The 22,729-nt window shown below is 39.1% G+C and overlaps 1 protein-coding gene and 1 pseudogene across 3 annotated transcripts; one reads left to right on the top strand and one right to left on the bottom strand.

The window, feature by feature from the left end:
• Positions 1-9,628: 9,628 nt before the first annotated feature.
• On the bottom strand, positions 9,629-12,494 carry LOC102442396 (annotated as a pseudogene).
• Positions 12,495-20,875: 8,381 nt separating this feature from the next.
• DMAC1 (distal membrane arm assembly complex 1) lies at positions 20,876-22,284 on the top strand. 3 transcript variants are annotated; one of them, XR_002832032.1, is made up of 3 exons: positions 20,876-21,188; positions 21,578-21,667; positions 22,020-22,184. XR_002832032.1 is itself a non-coding variant. In XM_006100252.3 (2 exons), the coding sequence occupies exons 1-2, from the start codon at positions 20,915-20,917 to the stop codon at positions 22,264-22,266; spliced, it is 435 nt and encodes a 144-aa protein (XP_006100314.1). In that variant the 5' UTR covers positions 20,876-20,914; the 3' UTR covers positions 22,267-22,284. The 3 variants fall into 3 exon arrangements, 2 of the variants coding, with proteins under 2 accessions (XP_006100314.1, XP_006100315.1); XM_006100252.3 differs by lacking the exon at positions 21,578-21,667 and having other exon boundaries at positions 20,876-21,102; positions 22,020-22,284; XM_006100253.3 differs by lacking the exon at positions 21,578-21,667 and having other exon boundaries at positions 22,020-22,278.
• The last annotated feature ends 445 nt before the right edge of the window (positions 22,285-22,729 follow it).

Below are 22,729 nucleotides of genomic sequence, written 5' to 3'. Positions count from 1 at the left end.
AGGGTCAAGGCTATAGTATTTTAACAAGGATATTAAAAAACACAGTAGCTCAAACAAGATGTTCAGGGTGAGTAGATGGCCCAGGGCTAAAGAGTCACATTTGCCACCATGCCAGAATCTAGAATCTAGGACGTGGTATCTACGTGGACAAAACGCAAAGGTACCACTATGTCCTGGTTCTACATGGAAAAATGGAGAAAGAGAACATAGAGACAATAGGCACGATGCCTTATGGCCTAGGCCCAAAAGTGGCACATATTACTTTTGTTCATATTCCAGTGGAAAGAAATCAGTTATACAGCTATACCTTCTTACAAGGGAAGACAGAAAATGAGGTCTAGTATTGGGCTCAAGAGGACAGGCAGAATGGATTTTGGATGAAAACAAACAGTCTCTTCTCCAGTACAACACATGATTTACTTCACTTACTCATCACAACTATACAATGACAACATTATTTTTATTTCCACATTATCTATTATGTGACTGACACTTAGAGAAGTTAAGCAACTAGTCCAAGGTCACATTAAGCCACTGACTAAAAGAAATGGAATTCAAACCATAACACACATGACTTCCAGCCTGCGATGTAGCCACTGTGACAGGGAACTACAATGACATATTAGTACTGCTCTTTCATCACTCTAAACACATGACTGGCTATAATATTGGGTAGAGTGTGGAAGATAGTTCTTTTTATTAATGTGAGAGTTGATAGTAATGATGTATACAGAAGTTCATAAAAGTTGTGACTCTTGACAAGAGGCCAAAAAAGTATAATCTGTCACCCAACAGCCAGGGACAGAGAGCCATTCATTTCTCTACAGCTGTCCCCCTCAAGTCTTTTTACCCATTTTATTGGGGTAATTTGGGGGTAATGTTATTATAATTAAGTAGTTTCTAAATAAAAGGTGTTATTTGGCCAGAAACTGCAGTAACGGTAGAGCTTGCTGTGAACACTAAGTTGAAAACTATTGCTGAGCTGAGCTGTGTGACATCAGAAAGCTTGGGAGTTGTTATTGTCACCTTGTTTCACAAGTGCATTTTGATTTCTATAGCCTTTTCTATTCACCACATTTCAAATGTCTGCCACCATGTACAAAGCAAAAAGATATGTGGAGCCCGCACAGGGAATCTTGGGCTGCCTGCCAGTCATCATATGAAGACAGGCACAGTGGCTTTTTATTTCAGAAGAGTATTGGCCACTGTCTGCAGGGAACTCATGCAAATCTGCATGATTGTGGATATAAAGAGAAAAAAGAAAAGGAAGGTTGAAGGAGGGCATATTGGAGTAAAGAAAGCAGGAAAGCTTCATAAATAACTATGAAGCTTTAACAATGCCAAAGTAAATACTAAAGAGCTAAAGAACCATTTCAGATAGCTGGGATTTTTTGTTGTTGTCCTTTAAGATGAGAGTTCAGAACCTGGTGATTTTACTAGACAGCCCATCGTTTCTGCTTGGGAATGACATCTGCTAGGCAGCTCGCATTCAGCACTGGAAGGAGCGATTAGCTTGGGCTCACTGCACTGTCACATAACCTTACCCATGGCTGCAAAACACCCATCAGTGAAACAGCAGCAGAGGCCCTGCCATCTCACTGAGGAAGGAGTGGCGGTATTGGCCGATAAGTGACAGAAAGCTTGACATCTGACCATTTATCATTTGAAAAAATCCAACAAACAAAAAGGAGATGCAGCCGATGTGCAATCCTAGGAAAATTCAGGTGAAATAACCCATCAAACTCCCCCTCCATATTCCACAGATGCCCCCAGAGCAACAAGCCAGACACTACCCTGCACTGTGGTCCTCCCCTCCATGCCGGCGTCCTCCAAATGTCCTCACAGCCATGATGCACTTCCATTGTGTCCTGGCAGGTAGGTGCCTAGCCTGGCCTTTTCTTTTCCCAATATTCCCTTTAAGGCTATGGCTCTACTCTAGGGAGCAGGAAAAACATTAGTCAAGAAGTAGCTTTTCTCAGATTGATCAGATTAATCAAAGTGTCTGTACACACTGAAAAACTGATCAGAAGCCAAGATGGTATAAAAACAACGGGCACTTGCAGCTTTTGTTCCAGACTATCTTTTTAATAGTATCTACATAGCAAGAGCCTTGGAAGATAAAGAGAGTTTCTCCTTCTGGGGCAGAAGGCAGGTTTGTTTACTGTCCAATAAAATACAGATAGCATATCCCCCTGGAACAGAGGTTGGGTAAGTCTATTTGCATCCTGTTATAAAAGATGTAGATTTCCAATCTTGGGGTTCCTTGGCTGTGAACCAAACCCTTTGTATGTACGACATTCCTTTGACCATTCTGTGTGGCCCCTGTGAGCCTGGGGTGAAAAGGGGAACCAATGCCAATGAAGGTCATGTTGTTTGCAGTGCCACAGTAATAAAGTTCTTTATCTCAAGTCTTGTTTTCTGCTTGCATCCATGAAACTGGAAGCAGGCTAATTTATTTGGTTGCCAGTAGGATAAAACTACAAATACTTTAGTTTTGACAACCATCTCTATATTTTTGTCTACCTCTTAATCTCAACTTAATCCCCAAATTTAATTGTTCCCTCATCTATATATCCCTAATATTTATTCAAATCCTATTATAACATTTATTGAAAGTTATTATCCAAACAAATGTCTTTCTCTTATTTGGCTTTGTACTCCTAAAACAAAGGTCCATGTCTTATTTATCTTTAAAACTTTAATTACTAGTACAAAATAGATGCTTAATAAATCAATCAGATTATAGTACTTAAAAGAGCCAAGTTGAGTCCTTCAGATATTAGTTGTTTTCTTGGCATGGTAAACTCTCCATCTGGCTCCTATTTATGGATGAAGTTGAAACATGCTTTGTCCAACCATCCCTTCAGCTATCATGGCAAACTTGAGCACCACTCCAGCACTCACAGTTTCATTTGGCGGTGGCAGCGCTACAAGGATGATCTATAGTTGAGAGGCACAAAGAGGCTGCATGTTGGAAAACCCCAGCATAATAGTACTTGCTGCACTGATATTTCTCCAAATGTCTTTGCCTATATTTCAGGGAAAACACAGTCTGGGAATAAGCTGCTCTTACTAGGAATATGGCATCTTTTCCAAGACTCAAACATCCCTACAATAGAGAAGAAGAGTGCCATGGTTTCCAAGACTAATTGTGATTCTTCCATAACTTTTCCAAGAAAGACAAACTCATTTCTTCATCCTCCCATAGCTCTTGATTCTCTCCTTCCCCCTGCTAATGAGTAGATCTGAATGACAAATGTTCGAGGTGACAGCAGTGATTCCCACTGTTCCCCACCAATACAATGTGGTTTTTGTCTTAACTGATGATCAAATTATTTCATCTTTGACCAGTGAGAGCTTATTCAGATTGCCTCCTCAGTCTATTGATATAATCCAACAGTCTTTGATTTTCCATACTAGAGGATGTTTCAGGCTCACTTCGTACATTTTTTTAAAATTATTCTATATGTACTAGTAGAAGCAGTGATTTCTCAAAAACAAAAAGCAAAAAAAGTTCCCCCCTTTTTTTTTGTTAATCCTCACCTGAGAATATTTTTTCCATTGTTTATTAAATGGTTTTTATTTTTATTTTTAAAATATGTTTATTGATTTGAGGGGGCGGGGGGAATAGAGAGATAGAAACATCAATGATGAGAGAGAATCATTGATCAGTTGCCTCTTGCATGCCTCTACTGGGGATTGAGCCTAAAACCCTGGGCATGTGCCCTGATCAGGAATTGATCCCCTGACCTCTTGGTTCATGGGCTGACACTCAACCACTGAATCACACTGGTGGGCTTCCAGTGCTTTTTTAGAGAGTGGAAGGGAATGAGGGGAAGAGAAAGAGAGAGAGACACACACACCAATTGGTTGCTTCCTGCAGGCACCCTAACAAGGACAGGGGATTGAACCTGCAACCCTCTGGTGCACATGCAGGTGCTCTAACCATTTAGCAATGCAGGCCAGGGCACAGAAGTTCCTTTCAATGTCAGTGGTAGAGATCACAACCTAGGTCCTAAAGGTAGTCTTCGCTATTGGGCCCGTCATTGTTTTTAGGCATTTTCAGTGTACAGAGGTAGAAAAAGATTTTAAAGAAAAAAATACACCACTGATTCATATTGGTAATTAAAACTCATGTTTATAGAGTTCAGGGTTTTCTTGATAATAGCATTATTAATATCTCATTCACATACCATAAAATCCACTCTTTTAAAGTGTACAATTCAATGTTTCTTGGTATATTCAGAGTTGTACAACCACCACCACCATTTCCATCACCACCATCATGACCAAAATAAACCCTGCACCTTCAAAAGTCTACACACTTTTCCTCCCACCACTAGCCCTAAGCAACTACTAATCTACTTTCTGTCTCTATAGACTTGACTATTGTGAATATTTCATATAAATGGGGTCATAAAATATGTAGCCTTTTGAAGCTGGGTTTTGTTACTTACATGTTTTCAAGGTCCATCCATGTTGCAGTATGTATTAGTATTCAATCCATTTTATAGCGAATAATATTCATGTATGAGATATGCCACATTTTGTTTACTTATTCACCAGTTGATTAATATTTGGGTTTCTATTGTTTGCCTACCATAAATAATGCTGCTATGAATACTCATATACAAGTTTTTATGTGAACATAAGTTTTAATTTTGGTGGCTACATACTTAGAAATGAAATTGCTAGGTCAAATGGTATTACTATGTTTAACTTTTGAAATATTACCAGGTCATTTTCTAAGTGACTACATCAATTTACATTCCTACCAAAAGTGTAGGAGGTTCTGATTATTTCATATCCTTTACATTTGCTATTATCTGACTTTTATGTTTTAGCCATTCTGAGGGGTGTAAAATGGTATTTCATTGTCATTTGTATTTACATTTCCCTACCAACTAATGACGTTAAGCACCATTTCATGTGCCTAATGGAGATTGGTATATCTTCACTGGATAAAAGCCTATTCTATTCAGATCCTTTGACCATTTTTTAAAACTGGATTATTTCTTTTTATAACTGAGTGGTAAGAGTTCTTTGTATATTTTAGATATAAGTTCCTTATCAGATATAGGTTTGCACATTTTTTCTCCCATTCTGTGTGTTGTCCATAATCTGATCCCATCCTATAGTGCCAGCTTCATCTCTGACTTTATACCATCAGAAACTCTGTAGTCTAGCCATGGCTTACTTCCTGGCCCTCTATTTAGAATTCCTAAATTCTAACGGAAATTCCTTCTCTCCCTCATAAACTGTAACTCAACTTTCAGAACAATGAAGACTTTTCCAGATGACCTCAAGAAGCTGATAAGCTCTGCTTCCTGCTGCTGCGTCGGCAAGGTGGGGGAGCTGAGCTAGCTCGAATAAAGACTCTTATGCTTTTGCATCAGAAAAAAAAAAAAGAAGCTGATAAACCCAATTACCTTTTCATATATGTATCTCCTGTAATATCTAACCTGGCCATTGCACATATTTGATACAAGTAAAATTAACTATGGAATAGCCTGCATGCTCTTGATTCTAAGAGCAACAGAAGTTAGAGAAAGGTCAAATAAATATGGCCTATGGAAATCAGAGAAAATATCTTCCTGGAAGATTTAAAACTTGGCCTAGAATTTTATATAAATAAGATGTTATCTCTTTTAAAATCTATTTACATATTCCAACAGTTAGCAATACTCATTCTCCTGCCAAGCTCATTCAGAGTCATACCTATTTCCTAAGGTATTTCCTTAGAAAAAATATGTATAACTCATCTATAACCCCCCCCTCTCTTTCTCATATATATACACATACTAGTATATGTAAACTCTTACTAAATTATTTACAGCCAACATTTTGACTCCAGGCTCCAGTGCACGTTTCCTTTTTAAAAAAATATATATTTTATTGATTTTTTACAGAGAGGAAGGGAGAGGAATAGAGAGTTAGAAACATTGATGAGAGAGAAACATTGATCAGCTGCCTCCTGCACACTCCCTACTGGGTATGTGCCCGCAACCAAGGTACATGCCCTTGACCGGAATCGAACCTGGGACCCTTCAGTCCACAGGCCAATGCTCTATCCATTGAGCCAAACCGGTTAGGGCTCCAATTTTTAATTACATTCTTAAAACAGCCTACTAGGACCTTTCTTAGTCTGATCAATCCTGTAACATTTACTTATCCCCAAAATGTTGGATTATATTTATCTGAGAATTGAAAAGATTAATCTAACTAAACCCTGTCCATTTATATATGGGAGGTACCAGTATGACAGTTTTTAGAGTATGTTACCAGATTTCTCCAATTTCCAGAATCTTATTTATTTTTTAATCTTTATTGTCGAAAGTATTACATATGTCCCTTCCCTTCCCCATTAGTTCACCCCCACCCCTGCCCCAGGTCTTCACCCTATTGTCTGTGCCCTTTGGTTGATCTCTTTGTACCCATCCACCCTCCCCCACCTTCCCTCTGAGATTCAACGGTCTGTTTCTAATTTCTTTTTAAAAAGAATTGTTGTTCATTAAGACTTATCTAAGACTGTGATTCCAAATGTACATCTGCAATATCTTTCAGGATCCTAATATGTAATTTTTATGACTCTGAATTAATATGTTAATTTACTGATTTATAGCATGTAAGTGCTCTCCTGCAAGTGATCTTGCTGAACTTCAAATACCCGTTAACCATGCTTGTTCAATTTTTTCCAGTTTTAGTTCACTTCTTTAGAGTAAAGAAAGGAATCTATAGTTGGTAGAAAGGGCGTTGAAAGAGCAGAAACTTGAGAACTGAAAAAGTTAGTTTTTTCCCCTAGTACAGAGTCACACTGTGTGTGTGACCTCGGGCAAAGCTCACAATCAATACTGGCTCCACTTCCTCATAAGTATAAAAAAGCAATAGGCAACTCTTAGATTATTCCTCCCTATCTGTTCTCAGTAAATGTACTTCCTACTATCCAGCTGGGTCATACCTCTTTTAATATTCAAGTGCTCCAAGTCACTTTTGATAAAGTCAATTTTCTCCTATCCTGAGGTTTTTCAGCCCAAGTTGTTGCCAAACAACTTAAAAATGATCATAAAGCTTATGAACAGTCATTTTCCTCATTCATATGTGATCAACTTCCTACAAATCTCAGAGACTCTTTTGCAAGAAGTTCTCTAGCATTGCTGAGCTTGATCTCCACCATTATTGCACACCATTGCCATTAAAACCCAAAGAATTTGGGCAGTCTGGAAGAAGCTGTAACTTCTGTATGGTGTCACAGTCACCAAAGGCGCCTAGAAGTCAAAGGCAAGACTCTGTACTCCTCACAACTGCAAACCCACAGTGAATGACGCCTCCAGGGGCAGGAAAGGCTAACTCTTCTCTCTGGGTCCTGCATGTACACATAAGTAAAAAATGCCTGAGGCCTCGGGCTACTGTTCCCTGTTAACAAACTCCTTCACAACATACACACACACACACACATTTTTAAGAGTCAGGATTCAATAATTTAGGTTATTTTGTGAAAAAAATTTCATCATGGTTTTGGGAGTCAAAATTTCCAATTATTTGAACTTTACTGAACATATGCATCCAGTTCAAAAGGGGCTTCCCAATGAAAATACACATGGAGCATCAAATGTGACCACCAAAAACAGTAAATAATTTACATTAGTATATTGTTGACTTTTTTTTCACTGCTCTGCAAAGTGTTTCTAAAGGGAATCAGATAAAAGTACATCTGGAAAGTCCATTGAGTGCATTTATGACTTGTTGTAATAACAGCGAACTGAAGTTCCACCTCCATAATTCATGCTTTATGCTCTTATTTATTCTTTTGATGATTACTACCCTGGGTAAAATTTAGAAACATAAAAAAAACTTAAATTTCATGTGGGAGCATTATTATTCTACTCTTGAGTAAAAAAGCACTGTGAGTCATTGCCATCAAATGGAAAAATGCCTTATGGTAAATAATGCTTCTGTTTATTGTTGGTATAGAATTCCCAGCTCTGAGAGTAACCTAGGAGGCACTGCAAGTGGTTTTCTATGAAAAGAAATAAAAGTAAGTGATCAATGTGAAGACCAGAGTATCACTGAAGGTCAGAATCAAGCAGGCATTCTCCTATCCTAGCTTTATGGCCAGGATGCCAAAAGATGTTAAAATTAAATGGGATAAGTCAGGAATGAGGACAGAACTGAAGACTTTTGGCTTGGTGTTTCTCCCTCTCAAGGAAATGATGCAAACTCTCAAAGATGTTTTTTGTACTCTTTGATTATACATCCAAAATGCTTCTCTGAATCTATAGGCTTATTAAATATCTCTAACAGAGTAAAGCACTCTCTAAGATACTTCTGTGATTTCAAGAAGGACTGAACTAAGTATGGCAAGATCTTTGATCACAGTGTTTTGACAGTTCTTATCTAACTTATTCTGAGAAACACCAAGATATTGCAACAAAATTTTACTTTTAAAAGATAATATATTAAAACTTTTGTTCATTCATTCAACAAAAGTGTTTTGAATGCCTGCTATACCCACCTACAGGGTGCTGGAAGATTTCAATCCCCTGCTTCTTATTTTTGCTACTTTATCCATATGTTGCTCAAAGGATAAGTGAAATCCTTATTATTTATCCATCCTTCAATAAGTGTGTCTTCCACGAAGCTTTCCCTGATCATCTCACCTAGAAATTATATCTCTCTTCTCAATACCTGATAAGCATCTATCCAGCTGGTATTTTATTTCATTTGGTTTCTTATCTTTCATTTAGTCCATAAGCTCCCAAGAGATGGGGCCCTAACTCTATGCTTCTATTCATTCGTTTCTTCATTCATTCAACTGGAAAGACACTGAACCAAGTATTATGTGCAACATAAAGATAAATAAGACACAGCTACCATCTTTGTACCTATGTCAAACTTATCTTTGATTTTTAGTTTAACTGTAAATTAATACATGAAAATCATTATCTTGACATGATTCCTATAAATTGTTTTACATCTAAAAATGTGTTCACCTGCCCAGCCGATGTGGCTCAGTAGTTGAGCACTGACCTATGAAACAGGAGGTCATGGTTCTACGGGTCAGGGCATATGCTTTGGGTTGCAGGCTCTCTCCCCAGTGGCGGACACACAGGAGGCAACTGATTAATGATTCTCCCTCATCATTGATATTTGTATATTTATATATAAATATATAACACATATATTTATGTGTTAACTTGAGCTGAAAACTTCTCCCAGCATTCCCATCCCTGCTTTTTTATATACCTCACATAATTTAACACAATGTCAATGACAAAGTAGGGACTAAATAAATATGTGTTGGATGAATATTTGTTGAAATGACTGTTTTTAAAAAAGATTTCATTGGTAAGACCATCAAATTTCCCTTTTTTGTTCATGTGATACTTTATTACATTTTCATTTTCAAATTATGATAGCTCATAACGAATATAAGGGAAATATGAGAAATCTTAGTTGTTGGGGTCCAACCCCAGCAGGTCCAGGGGTCCCCAAAGGTGTGGATGGAGTTGGCAAAGAAGGAATGACATGGAGACAGCGTTCAGTTGATCAGCAGCCTAGCTAGGATCTCCAGCCAGGATCTCCAGCCAAGTTCTGTTTTTTGTTTTTTTTGGCCAGTTCATCTATTTGGCTTTAACATATTCTAAATTCCCTTTTGAGAATCAGATTAAAGTTTATGGTCCATCAGTTCAATATAGGTAGAGTGACTCTATTTCTTTTGCTTCTTTTTTGGTGGTTCATCTTCGGAGCTGCTATCCGTGCTGGTACTGCTACTACTGGAAGAGCTGGAATCTGAGTCTGAATCAGAGGATGAGGAAGAGCTTGTGGAGGAGGCTGAAGATGATGAACTGGAGGAGCTTTCATCAGTATCACTGTCCTCAGAGGAGGATGAGGTAGATGTTTCTTCACTCTCTGATGAAGCATCACTGGCTGAACTGTCACTGCTATTGCTACTGGAGCCAGTAACACTCTTAGACCTTTGTTGTAATAATAATCTGTTTTCCTTTTCTTTTAAAGCTTTCTTTAGTTCTGCTGTTCTTGAAGGCCTATGTAGGTATTTCCTTTTTCCTGTGCATTCGTAAGTCCAATGTCCAAATTCCAAGCATTTCTGACATCTTACATGTTGCTTATTTGCTTCAGCTTGTCTCCGGGCTATGAGTCGATGCATGGGAGTCTTAGCGAGACTCCAAGTTCTGTGTTTTATTGTCTTGTTACATCTGCATTTATACCAGTTGATTTTAATCCTATCAATTTCTATTCCAAAGGTTAGGGTGTTTCTTATCTCCATTCCAGGGAGTAAAGATTATGTAGCTTAAGCGTGATTGTTTGTAGTTAAAGTGATTAACTACCCACCTGGCACTTAGTTAAGGGGTTTTATTCCCTCCCTAACTTCAGGGAAAAATCCCTACCTGGGGAAACAACCTTTCTCGGAGAGGTGACCTTGGTTAAAACATATAGCGCCAAGAAAGGGAGCAAACATATTGAGAACAGTATGCCATATACGCCAGGTCCCTTGAAACATATGCTGTGCAGATGTTTCTTCCCTGTAGCGACTGTGTCAAGCAGCAAGGATGGACAGGCTTCCGGCAAATTCCCCCCTTTTTATTTTTTTAAATGATAGCACATGTAAATCAGCAGCCACCTCTTGGATTGGGTTGTTTAAGACTCGGAAGAAGACTGACAAGCAATGATAGCGAGCATAGCTATAAACATAGTGGATGGAGTGCACAAGGAGTCTTGTTTCTGTAGAAGGTTGCTGGCCTCTTCAGTCAAGGGATTTCAGCTGTCCTCAAGTCGGTGGTTTGGTTGTCCTTGTTGATCTGGCTAGCAGGTGGAGTCATTGGCGACGGGCTTCCTGAAGCGTCGAGTTGAACGGGTGGATCAAAGGGTCCATCAGGGCCGTGCTTGATGGTGGTGTCAGTGTCCAGGGAGGAGTCAGCTGTGCCCTCTGGGTCGGCCGACATGAATGATACCGGGGAGGAGGAGGAGGAGGCGGAGATGGAGGTTAGTAGAGAGAAAAAGAAGAGAAAGCAAAAGAACTACAAGGCATGGAAGTGTTTAGAAAAAAGAGAGAGAAGAAAGGGAAGAAGGCAGCATCCTGACACAGCCCTTTCCTTCAGCTGCCCTTTTCCCTGTGGTCCAAGGTAGAAATGGGAAACAATTCCTATTGCAGTGAGAGGGCAGCTGCTGTCAGCCAGTTTCTGTCTTTACCTGGGTCCAGATCTGAGCTGGGCGTGGGAAGCGAAGCAGCCATGGGGGCAGGAGACCTCCCTCAGAAGGAGTGAGGGTTCAGGCCTCTGCAGAGTTGGGGGGGTGAGGATCTGTGCCCCACCTCTGTTGACCCCCAAGTTGTCTCCTGATGGCCCCTCTGCGACTGTGCCTGTCTTAGGTTGTTCCTTCCCTGAGGAATCTTACCCATCTCTGGCTAACCAGCCATCCTCCGGGCCAAGCAGGGTGATGTGAGGTTCAGTCTATCTCCTTGGTAGCCTATGCCCCTGTGGCCTCCATACCCAGCAACTGCCTTGGGATCCCCTCACCTGCTGGTGGGGCCCCGGCTCTGGTCACATATCTTGGGGAATCCAGGTTTCTTCTCCAGGGAGGGCCAGCTCACACCATTGGGCGAGAGACAGATCCATGGCACTGGCCACCATGAGGCCTCAACCTCAGCGTAAACAGAAAGCCCAGGCAACAGCTGTGGGCAAATGGACTGTGAGAAGAGGGTCCCTCTTGACACAAGGGCAAGAGGGGCCAATACAGGACAAAGGAGGAATGGCCTGTCATCATGTAGTCCCGGGACAGGGCTTTCTCAGCCCAGGATGTGAGACTCTTGGCACAAGACAACTCCACGTATGGGGCATATACCAGACACCCCCTAGTCATGGCAGAAAAGGGAGGTGCCCTTCCTGGAACAGTAGGGTAGGGAGATTCTAGAAAAGGCTGTGTTAAGGAGAGAAGGAGAAAGGCAAAAGAACCAGCAAACAAGTAGTCAGATTTAAAAAAAATAGAAAAAGGAAAGGAGATGTGGGGCAAAGCTGAGACATATGGACAGACAAAAAGGAGGCACATGTGATCCTCCCAATGAACAGGTGGTTCCAGCTCAGGGCTGCACATCTGCTGCAGACGGGCACTGGTCAGGTGTGATAGGGTGAGGCGGAGACGGAGGGCGGTGAGACATAAGGTAGGACTAGACGGTCTGGAATCCACACAGGTGAGTCTGCGTCCTGTGGAAATATACAAGCATATCCTCTCCCTCAGGTTAAAAGTACATCAGGTCCCTTCCAGGCTCCTATAAGCAAGTCTCTCCATTGGACGAGGGCTTTAGGTTTAGTTAGATCAGGGTTCCAATGTCTGTACATGGGGGAATCTCCCTCAGAATCTACAAAGCTAGGAGGCAGCAATGTGTAGTGAGAAAAGCATTGTGATTCAGGTCAGGGACTCTGCTCTGGGCTTTGGCTCCTCCATTTCCTAGTTGTGTGAACCGAGTCTTACCCTCTCATGCTGGGTCTCAGTTTCCATATTTGTAAAACATGGATCATAATAGCCACCTGATAATGTTGTTGTGAGGAACAAATGAAAGAATGCATTTGAAAGCACTTGGAAAACTGCAAAACATTTAAAAAATGATATTGTGAGCACACAGGCTGCTCATGACCAGTAAAGGGTAGTAACTATCACTATGCCTTGCTGGCCTGACTTCCTACTGACACCTTAACAATTTAGAAAAGTCGCATTTTGTCCCTGAATTTCAGTCTTACCAATGACAACCTGGAAAAAAACCTTACACAAGAAAAGGCTCAGTGAAATTCAGCATTCGCTAATCCTAACAATAGTTGTAAAATCACCAGAAATCTTTATAATAAAGGTAATAGGCAAAAATACCTTTATTAATCACACGTTAATTAATAGTTCTTGATTACAGAATTTTTTTTATATGCAAAGCACTTTATAGACATATCTTAGCAAAGTACATGGATAGAAATCTCAAACTGCAGTCAAAGACGCCATGTGACTAGAGTTGCACACAGTGTAGAATGGGTGCAGGAGTCTGGTTTCCAGGCTAGTCTTTATCCCCGAAACTAAGTGATCTCTGCTACCTAGTTTCTCATACATTAACAAACAAGGGGGGCTAGTGCTAGCCTCTGCCACATGGGCTGTTGTGAGGACTGAATTTGCTAATTCATGCAGAGCATAGGCAGAGTGTCTGGCTCAATATTAGGGATTAGTATTTTTTTTTCATCTCTTCCACCTATTAGCAAATTACCTTGGCCAAACTACCTAATACCTCCAGACTTCAATTTCCTTACCTGTAAAATAAGGCTAATAATAATACTTTTATCTCTGCACAATTGTGAGCATTAAATTAGATAATATATAATCTGGAAAACACTATAGACATTTTAATTCATATTATCACCTCATATTCTTTCTCTCCTGCCATTTTACTCTTCATACTAACCACAGCAAACTACCAGGATATGTTTTCTGGAAGGAAATTCTGGAATAAATTAAAATTCCAAGAAAACTGTACATTTTATCACCAAGAGCAGTTATCTCCCTTGGGCCAGGTATGCTTCACATCAGTGGCAGCCCAGAGCTGTCTAACTCGGCAGCACGATGCCGTGTGGACTAGTGTCAGCAATCTTTGAGAGGAAGTGGACTGCAGGACATCTAGGGCTCATCTCCTCTTCAGCTGAGCCACAGCAAAGAGCAGCATTCCCACACGCCCACCCATGTTATACAAATGATTACAAGAGCGATCAATATGAGTAACTTCCTCATGGTAGTAACACGGAGCAAAGGAGTTGAGAGGCATCCTATTACAGTGGATAAGTATTATGGGAAGAACTGAAATAATTAAATCATTTTTCGCTCCCAGCTCTAAAGGTCTGGGCTCAGTGACACATACTTAAACACCTTTCCTTACTCAGTTGTGTATATACATTAGACATACCTAAGTTAAGAGGACTCTAGACATTATGAAGTGCTATTTCTTGAAGAGAAGCCAACCTATTTATTCCTCAACTAATCAATACCAGTATTCACACCAAAGGAAATATGCAGCTTAACAGTCCATACACAACTCGTTGAATTCAATGAACATTAACATTAGTACTGGTTGATCCTATGAGAATAGAATTTACTTAAATATCATTTTGAATGACATTTTTATTTTGGGTTCTGGTTGAATAGGATACTGCAAGGAGTCAAGGTCAGTAGACTGAAGCAATGTGGACATACTATAGAGTTTACTAGCTGCCATTTTACATGACGTGATCATCCCAAAATATGTATACACACAATCATATTGAGGAATCTGTGGGAAATTATTTTAATAATTTTTAGCATACCCTAATTTTTAAATTCATTAACACTATTTTTCAGATTCTAATTACATAAACCATCTGTTAATATTAAGACAGCCATATGAATAACATATGTAACAGCACTCTTTAACTGCCAAACACTGCACTCTTAATCCTGCCCTACCATGATGGAGTCAGTGATATTTACATATTATTCAGCAGTCCACATATTAGGCTTTAAGGTTCAACTTAAAGTATTCTTCCTTTTGAATTTAACTCATTTGCCTGCATCCAATTAGAAACAATCTTTTTTTTCTACATTCACCCTAAATTTCCTTACTACCTCAGTTATAACATTTATCACAATCTATAACTACTAGATTTATATATGTATATGCTTAGCTTCCAGATAAGATTCCAAAAGCCTGGAAAGCAGGCTACATCCTGTTCATCTTTGTGTAAGCCACTGTCCCTCCCCACTCCTCTCTACTAGGAATTTGTACCTAGGTGGTACTTAATAATCTTTTTTAAATGATTTTTTTAAATGTTGCTGTTCACCTCCGTTAGTATTTTAACTATCGTACTACTTATTTCCTGACCCTTTAGGTAAGGTAATTACATAGCCCACCCTCACCTCTTATGAAAACATGTGGTTATCTACGAGGGACACATGCAACCAGATTTATTTTGTGCCTCTCAGCCACATGGGACACTCCTTCCTGCAGTTCTTAGGGTGATACTTTCTCTCCAAGCTGTCTGTGGTAAGTGGCAAGCCGTGCTTTTCCCTAGTGAGAAGGAAGTCAATAGGCTGTATTTTACTGTGACAGCTGGGCCATTTGACTTGAGTCTTATTACACTTGATGGCTACCTTTAGGGAATGTCTTTTTCAATTGCTTATTTTCTAAGTCTTTTGTCAGTTCAAACTACAGAAAACCAAAGGGGAACCCACATTCTACTAACGTGCACCCACAATATGGAAAGTACTTTATCAAACACGAGCCCAAGAAGATATTTCAATCTAATAAAAAACACAGATATTTACTGAGCACCAAAAACAGTATGGGAATGATGTAAAAATGCGGTAACTCTGACAGCTGACTCATGGATATTTTATTTAGGAAATAATAATACATATATAAAAATTAAAATTATGTGAATTACTTTTAAAAAAGTAAAAAAATACCCAAAATATTTAATTTGGGAAAAGTTTTAATAATGGACACTTATTCCAGGAAGGCAATTTGGTTGTACTTTCAAGCATTTACTGAGGTTTTCAATGAGGGAACTGTTGGCATTACAGCAAAGCCATCTTTATTGCGTAGGACGGCTGTAAGCATTATCAGAGATTGAGGACCCCAGATCCCTGGCCTCTGGACACTCTCAGTGGCAAACAAAATATCTCCTTGTATTTCTAAATGCTCTCTAGAGTAGCACTCTCAGTAGTGAACCAACTATATCAATCAAAATAGGCTAGATTATGCTACAATAAATAAGTACTTCAAATCCTTATTTCTCCCTCACCCAACCTATTCAAAACAGGGAAAGAAGAGTATTCTATTTATTATAAAGACCAGGGGGAAACAAGGCTGATGAAGCTCCATCTCTTATGTTCGTCCATAATCACTATGACAGTGGTGATCATACAAGTGTTTATTAGAGGAGATAGCAGAGCAAGAGCATTGTAGCTGCTGATATCCAAATGAGTCAGCACTGTAAAATTCTTAAAGTTGAAGGCCACACCTTGAGTTGCAAAACCCAAACCTCTAGGTTCCATTGACTTAGTTTTGTTCCATGAACAAAAGAAGGTAAAGTTAAATAAGAAAACCCACCAAGAAGCCATGTATACAGGAAGCACACTATCATTGTAGCAGTGTAGGAAGAGAAAACTTTGAGTTGTAGAAGTTTTAAAGAGCAGAAAATTCCAATTGTATTTGTAGAGGGCAGGGAGAAAAAGTAATGTTTCCAAGTTCTTTTTATGAAATAGGCCTAAAAGTTATCCTCTAAATCAGTTAGGATTGCCAAAAAGAAAACTATCAACCATATATCAAAGGTTCACCATCAGGCACTGATAATTCAATATTAGGATATGTGGAAAGAGACCTTTTGCATTCAGACACAAGCAGTCAGAAGACACACAAAAGTAAAAATTCCTTATTTTCAATAACAACACAAAAGATAAAATGTCTGAGAGAAAATATATGAGGTCATTATTTAAAAAAACTTTAAAATGATACAAACTAAAATATGAACAAAAGACAAAGCATCCCATGTCCTCAGATAGGATGACTCAACATCATAAAGATGTCAATTCTCCCTAAATAAAATCACAATATTCACCCAGGTCTAATAAAAATGTCAGCATCATTTTGTCAAAATAATCAAGCTGAGTCAAAAGTTCATGTGGAAAAATAAACAAGTAAAAATAGCCAAGAAAGGTCTGCAACAGAAGAGTAATAGGGGGAAGGCAGTGTTCAAGTATTAACACATTATAGAACTTCAGTAATTAAAATAGTGTAATAACGTCACATGAATAAACAGACAATTCATGGAACAGAATATGAAACCCAGTAATAGACATACATCTATATATGGCATTTTAGAAAAAGTGGCATTGCAAATATGTGGGGAAATGGTGGATTATTTAATAAATAGTATTGAGAGAACTGAAAATGAGTCAGAAAGAAGAAAAGGAAAAGAAGATCTGGCTCATTTCATGACACCTAGTAACAAGGTAAATTGCTAATGTATTAAACTTTGAAGTATGGGGACAAAAAGATCCAAATACCAGAGAAAACCATAGGAATTAGAAGACCTTAAGCTATAAAAGAAAAGATTGACAAATACAATTACAGATTTTTAAAGTGTGCATGGTAAAAAGTACAATCAAAATCAACAAGCAAATATCAAATTTGGAGGGAAAAAAACATGAACTTACATCACAGGCATAAGTTTAATCTTACAAATGTATAAAGAGATTTTAGAAGTCAATGGAAAAAGACAATCTAACAAAAAATAGGCAAAAATATTGAAAGTTCACAGAAAAGGAAATATGAATTGCTCTTAGACATACATTAAGAAGCTCACTCATAATAAGAAAAAAAATAAACAATTTTCACCTTCCTTAAGGTTGGCCGAGATTCAATAATTGATTCTATGTAGAAATAAGGTGAGAAAACAGGTCTCATAATTGTTGGTGAGAGTATAAATTGGTATGACTTCTGTGAAAAGCAATTGGTAATGTACATCAAGGTAAAAATACCCTACCCTTTTAGAAATATATTCTAAGATATAATCATATGCTTATTATATGATGTTATGCCCAGGCTATTTACTGTGGCACTATTTGTAATAGTAAAAGAGTGGAAGCCGCCTAAATGTCCATTAATATCTATCAATACGAGGCTAGTTAATATGACTCATATGGAATGATCTCCAAAATTACTGGAGGGAGGAATACACATATATACACAGAAATCTCTAAAAATACACATAAGACACTCATAAGACTAACTGTGTTAGGGAAGGGGAGGGAGAGAAGAGTGTGAGGGACAATTTTTAGTATATACCTATTTATGCCTTTTGTATTTTTAACATTTAAAAATTAATTGGAGAGGTCATAAGGCCTTGTGAGTCATAACTGCCAAAATGAACTATAGAGATAATAAATAGTCAAATAAATAAATACAACAGAGATAATGACGTAAAGTTAGCTTTCGACCTTGTCCTCCTTTTTACTTCAGCATAATACACACTTCTTCCTCCAATTATAGTTTTGCTTGTTTTCACTGGTCTCAAACCCTATGATTTTATTTATCTCAAGAGATATCATAAATTTTCTAATAATTTTCCAAACAACACACCTCAATTTCAATATATACTATGTGTAGTTCTAAAATATGGGTTCCATAGAAACCACTGTTGAGTTTTGGAGGGTTATCACAATAACAACAACAAAAAAATTAAAATCATTCATTGGAAACAATCATAAGAGAACAAGCACATCTTTTGGAATTACTTAAAAAAACAGTGGTCAAAATAAAATCTTGCCTGTTACTTGGGGAATATATTATGGGCTATTTTAATAATATTTGTTTGGAAGAACTTATATGGATATATTCATAACTCATGGACACAGACAATAGGATAGTGAAGGCCTAGGGTGGGGGAGGGGGTGGGCTAGAAGGAGTCAATGGGGGAAAAGGGGGACAAATGTAATACTTTCAACAATAAAGATTTTAAAATTAAAATAATATTTGTTTGGAGAATTAATTATGTCCTTTCCAGGCATTCTTAATTGTGATAAGCACACTAAAAAAAGATAGTCTTTTACATGAAATATAAATTAGTAAAGTCACATGTCAAATAACTTTGGCATCCATGGAAATGCACAATTCCAGGTAGTGGGATATAATAAAATGTTGGAATTTCAATTTCTATTATTTTATCTTAGTCTATATAATATGTAATTTATAATAAATAGGCATACAGAAATGCTATTGTGTGCTCCATCTTTTTTATTCATAGAGGTATATAATCAAAATGTTTGGTAACACTGCAAAATGATGATATGATTTCACATAAATAAGGAGAAATCACATCCACTGTAGAATATTTTAACAGGCATAGCAAGAAGCAGCCATAAATTATGAATCGCTAAGTGAAACACTATTGAATTTATTTGGTATGACACTTAGCACAATACTATCTGAAGTGAGATTCTTTTTTTAAAATATGTTTTATTAATTTTTTACAGAGAGGAAGGGAGAGGGATAGAGAGTTAGAAACATCAATGAGAGAGAAACATCGATCAGCTGCCTCCTGCACACTCCCTACTGGGTACGTGCCCGCAACCAAGTTACATGCCCTTGACCAGAATCGAACCTGTGACCCTTAAGTCCGTAGGCCGATGCTCTATCCATTGAGCCAAACCAGTCAGGGCTGAAGTGAGATTCTTTATAAATAATAGGATTTCCAAGTTAGGAAAGAATGTTAGGTATATCATTTATTCCAAATCTCCTTATTTCAAACATCAGGTAACTACAGCCAGAGAAAATAAAGTATGTTCTTTATGTCATATGGCTGGCTCATAGTGACAGAGCCAGGTATAGAACCCAAATTTACCAAACCTTTGTCTTTCTACTATACAACATATCGTTACATTGTATGTGTAACGAAATGGGAAGGGTCTTTAAAATTAAGCATCAGGCCAACCCAGAATTCTCACTAAGTTATTTTCTTCTAATACTTTATTCTTTCCTATTATCCCTATCTTTACTTTTGTCTTTTTTTTAGCCTTCTTAAAACCACATATTTTAGAAAGTGGAATAGTGAATTTATTTTTATCATGTTAATTTTTTAAGCCATTTTAAAGGAGAAAGGTTCAAACTTTAAATTAATCCTATTTTCATCTATCTCCTCTAACAGAAACAACCTCTGAACTCTAAATGCCTTTCTTTCTTACCAGCCCTCTCTGAAAAACCCAGTCCAAGAAATATATACCTGATTCTACCAAAATGAAATGAAAGGTGAATAAGATGGGAGTGGATGACATAGAAGTTGAATTGCAAAGAAGCAATCAGAATCAAAAGTCCATGCTTATGGGATGACAACAAGGTAAGCCTGTGAGAACAGTTCCTTTATTAACTTCTCAAAAAGGTTAGCCCGATTTTGAATTGAATTTTCTCCAGTGATCTCAAACCAGAAACTGAAAAAACGGAGATCATGACGTTAAGAAAAAAGGCTAAAGAGAAATTTAAAGTACTTATCCAGGTAATTCAAACCCATTTTTTAAAAAATATATTTTATCGATTTTTTACAGAGAGGAAGGGAGAAGGATAGAGAGTTAGAAACATCAATGAGAGAGAAACATTGATCAGCTGCCTCCTGCACACCCCCTATTAGGGATGTGCCCGCAACCAAGGTACATGCCCTTGACCTGAATCAAACCTGGGACCCTTAAGTCCGCAGGCCGATGCTCTATCCACTGAGCCAAACCGGTTAGGGCAAACCCATTTTTAATACCTTGATTATATTTGTGTAGCCCCTTCACAATATGTACAGGTAGCATTTAAGAAACTGTACTGTTTTCATGGACATTGGTTTGGAAAATGATTAACCAGTTTTGGTTTCACTTAACCCGTTTTGTCACATATTGGGAAACTGATGCCACTTTGCGTTGCAAAGATTAAATGTCATAATATAGACAACCGCTTAGCAAAGTGTCTAGCATATAGGTAAGCACATATAAAACTCAATTGTCACAGGACTCCACACAGGTGAAGTGCCCAAGTCTCACTCCCCTTTCGTGCTAGGCAGCAAAATGAGGAACCCAGACTTCTCTAAGGAGACTGAGAATTGAGACATTTCGGAAGTGCGCTGTATTAGTATTCTTAAAAGGGTTTTTTGGGCGTGGGGAGTGGGGAGGACGGCTTCTGGCACGTCCCAAGAGCTGACCATCAGCCCCGCCTCCCTCCATCCTGCTCCAGCCCACGCAAGCGGAACTACATTTCCCAGCGGCCTCAGGGTGCAGCCGAAGCCTGGCGCCTTGCTTTCCGGCACATTTTACTTCAGTTTATTTCCCGAAGGCTCCTAGCACTGAGGTGGAGTTCCTGAACATGGGTACTTTCCTGTCCCAGCCTTTCGAGACTGATAAGATCGCCTCGGCTCCTCAGGCCGCCTCTTCCGCTAGCCGCGCGCCCCTCGATGCACCCGGAGCCCCGACCTCCCCAGAGCAGCCGCCCGCACTTAGGAACTGCTGGAGCTGTCGGGTGCTCTCCGGGTCGGGGTTGATAGGGGCGGGCTGGTACGTGTACTGGGTTGCACGGAAGCCACTGAAGCTGGGATACCCACCAAGTCCAGGGACTGTTACCCAGATGGTCATCGGCATCAGTGAGAGTCGGGGCAGGGCCCTGGGGGAAGGGGGGTGGGGGGCAGGGAGGGAGGAAAGGGCGCAGCCATGCGGGTGGGGGCGGGGCGGGCCAGGCGCTCCGGCTGGAAATCGCGGGAGCCATTCCAAACAAGATGCAGGGATGGTGAGAGGAAGTTGTTGGGACTCTGCTTTTTTAAAAAATCAGTATTTCTTGAGAATTCTTATGAACCTCAGTCTTCTTAGTCCTATCAATAGCTATTAGAGATAGTTTGTTCACTAAGACACACAGAAGAAAGAATCCTGTTCAAAGTCAGACACCCATGATGTGCTGCAGCTAGCCTTTAATCCTAGGCTTATCTGGCACCAAAGCCCATGTCTTTTTTGTTTTTGTTTTTGTTTTTCCCTCCAGGTCCTGGAGAAAGCCTGAGAAAAGGCACTTAACTTAGAACTTGGGCTTGGAAGTCAGATTGTAGACATGGGTTCAACGCCCACATACTAGGTATGCCACCGGTTCCTGTGGCCCACAGTCCTTACCTGTATCTGTACTAAGTGATGCTCAAGATATCCAGTAAAATGTAGTGAGTCTCTTAGCTCTGCAAACCAATTATATGAATAGACTTTTAGGCTTTAGTATCTCTTTGTAACTAGATTGTCCACATCAGTTCTCTTTAAGTTCATATCTAGCTTGTGGAGACAAAAGGATTTTTTTCCCTTCACTTTTTTCCCCCTTTTCTGAACCTCACTCTTCTATATCTTCTAGGAGTGTTGTGTTAAATAAGATGGCATATATGAAAGCATCTGGTAAACTAAAATGCAACATCCACATAAGGTGCTGTTGTTTTCTTTCCTAGGCATTGCTTGTTGGGGTGTAATCATCCTGTCAGACCCCAAGGGGAAGTTCCACCCGTGAATCTGTCATCTGTCCCTGTCTCCATGACACACAGAGCAAGCATTGAGCTGATGGATGTTCTGGATAGACACATGGACATTGGCATACTTCAGTTCTGCAGATACTACAAGACTGAAAAGACCAACATTAGTTGGCAATCTTTGGCCATGAGTGTTTGTGGCCTTCTAGGGCTCCACAAGGACCAATAAATACCTCAGAGAACAGAACCGGTTCTTTGTCTTACCTGGGGAAGGAGAGTATCATAAAAAATAAAATAAAAAAGCCCTGGCCGGGTAACTCAGTCCATTAAAGCTTCGTCCCAATAGGTCAAGGTTACGGGTTCAATCCTCGGTCAGGGTATATACAAGAATCAACCAATGAATGCATAATCAAGTGGAACAACAAACTGATATTTCTTTCTCCCTTCCTCTCTCTGAAACCAATAAATTAAGAGGAAATGATAAGCCAAATGGGAAAATGAACTAAAATAAGTTCTTTTTACTTCAACCATAATGGGTCAATACCTATTTATTAACCCAACCTTGGATAGGCATGCACTATGCAGAATTATATAAAATTGTATCTGTATACTTCTCATATTTATCAAACATTATCAAATCTGTCACCTTATAAGAGTTTCACAGCTACTCTGAGATGGTTATTTCATTGGTG

This window comes from Myotis lucifugus, unplaced genomic scaffold (assembly GCF_000147115.1).
Source record: "Myotis lucifugus unplaced genomic scaffold, Myoluc2.0 scaffold_305, whole genome shotgun sequence".
NCBI classification, from domain to species: domain Eukaryota; kingdom Metazoa; phylum Chordata; class Mammalia; order Chiroptera; family Vespertilionidae; genus Myotis; species Myotis lucifugus.
The sequence above is the reverse complement of the archived record's forward strand: the minus strand, read 5'-3'. Positions and strand labels throughout refer to the sequence as shown.